Genomic DNA, 3,813 nt, shown 5'->3' with positions numbered 1-3,813 from the left:
CGCTCTTATACAGCATGTATTTATTACAAAAAGGGAAAGGGAAATAGCCCGTAAGGTGTGCTTTGTTAATGCCGACCTACCTTTTGCAGAGTCACAAAAAATTGTATCAAACGAAAGTCACAAGATCATCGGCCTTCAGTCCGGGAGCAACAAAGGAGCATCACAGGCAGGCATGACCCCCTATGGAGCGGCTCGCCAGATTATCCCTGATGGTATGGGGCACTAGCTGTCTTTGGCGGGGCAGTAGGCAGTTTTGCATGAGAACACTACACTGGAATAACTGGTTGCATTTTGCCTGGCATTTGTTGATCCTCTGCTAATGATAAGTTAAACACTTTTCCTGGTCTTATTTTGCTGACAGTTTAGTAAGACCGGAAAGGAAGTAAATGAATGTATTGTGTTTTAACGGATATTTTTCAGTTAGAGATAAAAAGTTGAGATTTAATTGTCAACTATTATGAATTAAAAAAAATGCAAGTTGAAGTTATTTGAGTGGTATGAATGACTTATTGATAAGGAATGGTAAAAAATTCATATTTTGATTTTTGGAGTCCAGTGAAAAGAGATACAGTTTTAACAATTAAACTAGGCATTATCAGTTATGCAATGTAGCTTTTGTCATTCAGGTGTTAGATTGTTGCTTTCGTATTATAAGTTAAAGAGTATATGATGTGTATTTTTTGGAATCTCCCAAATGTAGCGCATATCAGTTAATGTTGTTCTTTTCCAGTTGTGAAGTTGCAGCGAAGAAGTGCAAATTACAAAATAACCTTTCCCTTGCATGTTTCATTTGATCTGTTTTGAATCACGTTGCTTTTACTTTTATTTTGCTTCCCTTAATTTCCCTGTTTTTTCTTATAGATTTCACATTACTCTGTAATAACTGTTAGTGATTGGCGTAATATCAGTATCTTATTAATAAGTTATACATTAAAGTGTAATATCAGAATTGAAATACTAGATGTATTTCATACTATGTTAATTGAAAGGTTTTCTGACTATGGTGGAGGTCTGTAAGAAGATCTTAACCAGAAAAAAACTATAAACAAAAATATTTTGTTAACTTGTAAATCCTAAGGTTAATTTTGATTACAAAGGAATATAATCAGTAAAGGACCTGTCCAGATGTGTGAAACTGATCACATCATAATACCTTTACAGGTCTAAGGAAGCACCAATGAAGTCCTTAAGGAGGAACCATTGAGTCACCTAAGACTTTTATTTTTGGGAGAGAATAATGAGGCATCAGTTTTTGCGCATAAGCGATATGATGAGCCATTATACGTGCAGTGTGCAGGTTGAGGTCTGTAGGGGAGGTTGCTTAGGTCTCCTTCCGAGGGACCGCCTGTGTTCTTGAGTCATCTTCGGGGGTCGTCTGGATGTTTATGTCAACTTGGATAGATCATCTGAGCTTTCGACTAAGCAACGGGTCATTGGTGCTGTTGTTCCTGACTTCTCTTTGTTCTATATTGACTTTTGTGAGGTTGAAACTTGAGAGAATCTTTAGAATGTCACTGTTAGTGGGAAACCATATTCAGATTTGTGCTTCAACTGATCATAAAATAATATGTGTACTCTTTTATGGTTGAACCCAAGTAATATAGCAAATCAGTTCTATTTCTTACAGATGAAAGTGAAAGCTAGATTAACACTCAGGTTTTACTTATATGGATAGCATATTGAAAAATTAATGACCCTGTTCAGATCCTGTTTCATAATTGTAGAATAGTGATAATGTAATGTTTGAAAACCTTAGACTGCTTTATACATGGGTTCCTATCTTGCAAAGTGTTTGTCTCATGTCATCTTCATACAGTCATCTTGTGAGGTCCACTTCTGGCTACTTCAGTAATATAACTTATTTTAAACAATTAACATGGAAACATGGCTAAGGGCTTTGTATTACAATTTATTTCTGGTCATGTATATTATGTATAGCAACTTACTGACCTGCTGGAAAATGCTGTTTGACTTCTCAATGACATAAGATAGTGTTACTGCTCCGACTGTAAATATTCATGGGGATTATAGCATTGTTGGATGGCTAGTTTACACCAGAATTCAAGTAATGAATTGTGTTTACATTTTTTCATGCATTTAGATACCCAACTTGAAAAATGTCACAGTTCTCACAGCAAATATCCATAAGTCTAGCCATCAGCAAAGAAGGAATTATTTTACACATAAAGTCAAAGTTAGGTCTGTGCAACAACTGTCATGCAGGTTCATTCTCTTGCAAAAATATTTTTCATTGACTGATATCCTGTGAATCTACAGAAATATCAAGTATGTACTGTGTTGTTTTGCTTTGCAATACATAGCTTCTTAGTCATTGCTTGTATTGTGTAAACATGTAGCAGGATTCTTCATTCCATTTATTAGCTATTAGCCTGTGCTACTGAAATTGAGAAACATTAAAGATATCTAAAGAAATAATCCTTAATTTGTTATCATTGATTACAAATATTTGATACTTTGCTTATATCAGAAGAGAACCAAACATAATGCAAATTATCGTCATGTATATATTGTATATAATGTTACCATCCAACATCACCCATCCCCCAAAAGTCTTCTTCTTTCTCTGTCTACATTAAGGCACTAGTCTGTCTGTGTTGCACTTATTGTGGCTATCCCATGTTTGATTCCTTTCTGTTCCTGCCCTTCAAGACTACACAGCTGTTATATCACAAAGAGCTTCTTGTATACACTAATCCAGTTGCTTTATTTTTGATTAATGGAGAGTAGTTAGAAAAGGGAAGTACATTTTTTTTTCTTTCTTTGATTAAGTAAGAGCATTGAGGCAGTTGTGTGGGGCTGTGTGGAGCTGAAACAATCATTTACTTAACTGAAAATATTCTAGGTTTGGAAAAGTATGTCCTTTACATTGGTACAATGTCCTCTGAACAATGGTAGACACTTCTAAATAAGGCCCCTTTGCATTACAGATCCTGGGCAGTAGACTGGGGCCCTAGCAATATCCAGCAGATTTGCTTGCCTTTGCTGCTAGTGTAAATCATGAAACATTATGAATGAATGACTTTTTCATCTGTAAGCATAGACATCAGTTCTAAATGAGGTCCTCTTGCGTTGCAGATCATGAGCGGTAGACTGGGAACTGTGGTACTGGTTAGCAGGGCCACCGCACACCCTCCCTCTGATGTCCCTTCCTCATGAACATTGATGTCCCTGTCTATAACACTGACGTTCCTTTCTAGAGTCCGTTGATCCTTATCCTTATCCAGAGAAAGTCCATTTTAAAAGTATATTTTATATTTACCTTTCCTTTGTGTCCTTCTTCAAAAATTCTTTTTATTCCACTCTGAATTTTCTTGCATGAAAAGATATTCCTCCTTTAGAACTGATATTTTTTCCTTTCTAGAATTAGTATCTTATTCCTGTGTTGAAGCTTGATTTTGATATTCTGTTCAGTTTGCTGACCATTTATTCTTTCCATTCATATGTATGGTGTGATATTTGTTTCAGAAGTATTATTTAGAAAGATTAATTTATGAATTTGGTTATAGGAAAGCAAACTGCACATGATTTACCAACTATTCAAGTATTTCCTTGTAGTAACAAAGGACAAGTAAAATCTGTCTGCTTGTTATTCAGTTCTGTTTGATAGCATCATTGTGGCCTTCTGAAGAAAGAAATATCTTGCATGTTTATTGACACTTCAATTACAAATAAAATAAAAATATGAGAAACCCTAAGTTGATAAGATTGATGGTGATAAACCATTAGACTGTGCATGTGTTGGATATTTTTTTCTTCATCTGCTTAAGACTGAGATTATTATGGCCAAATGAA

General features: G+C 35.2%; 1 protein-coding gene across 2 annotated transcripts in view; it reads left to right on the top strand.

The window, feature by feature from the left end:
• Positions 1–3,813, top strand: part of LOC119589280 (myophilin-like) — a 74,843-nt gene that overhangs the window by 69,865 nt on the left and 1,165 nt on the right. Inside the window, exons 7-8 of one of the 2 annotated variants that reach the window (XM_037937900.1) lie at positions 90–212; positions 3,097–3,298. In XM_037937900.1, coding sequence (XP_037793828.1) covers positions 90–212; positions 3,097–3,110 — 137 coding nt within the window. In that variant the 3' untranslated portion in view covers positions 3,111–3,298. Of the gene's footprint in view, positions 1–89; positions 213–3,096; positions 3,299–3,813 lie in introns of those variants that run through there. The other variant, XM_037937899.1, reaches the window with a different exon arrangement.

This window comes from Penaeus monodon, chromosome 25 (assembly GCF_015228065.2).
Source record: "Penaeus monodon isolate SGIC_2016 chromosome 25, NSTDA_Pmon_1, whole genome shotgun sequence".
Classification (NCBI taxonomy): domain Eukaryota; kingdom Metazoa; phylum Arthropoda; class Malacostraca; order Decapoda; family Penaeidae; genus Penaeus; species Penaeus monodon.
The sequence above is the reverse complement of the archived record's forward strand: the minus strand, read 5'-3'. Positions and strand labels throughout refer to the sequence as shown.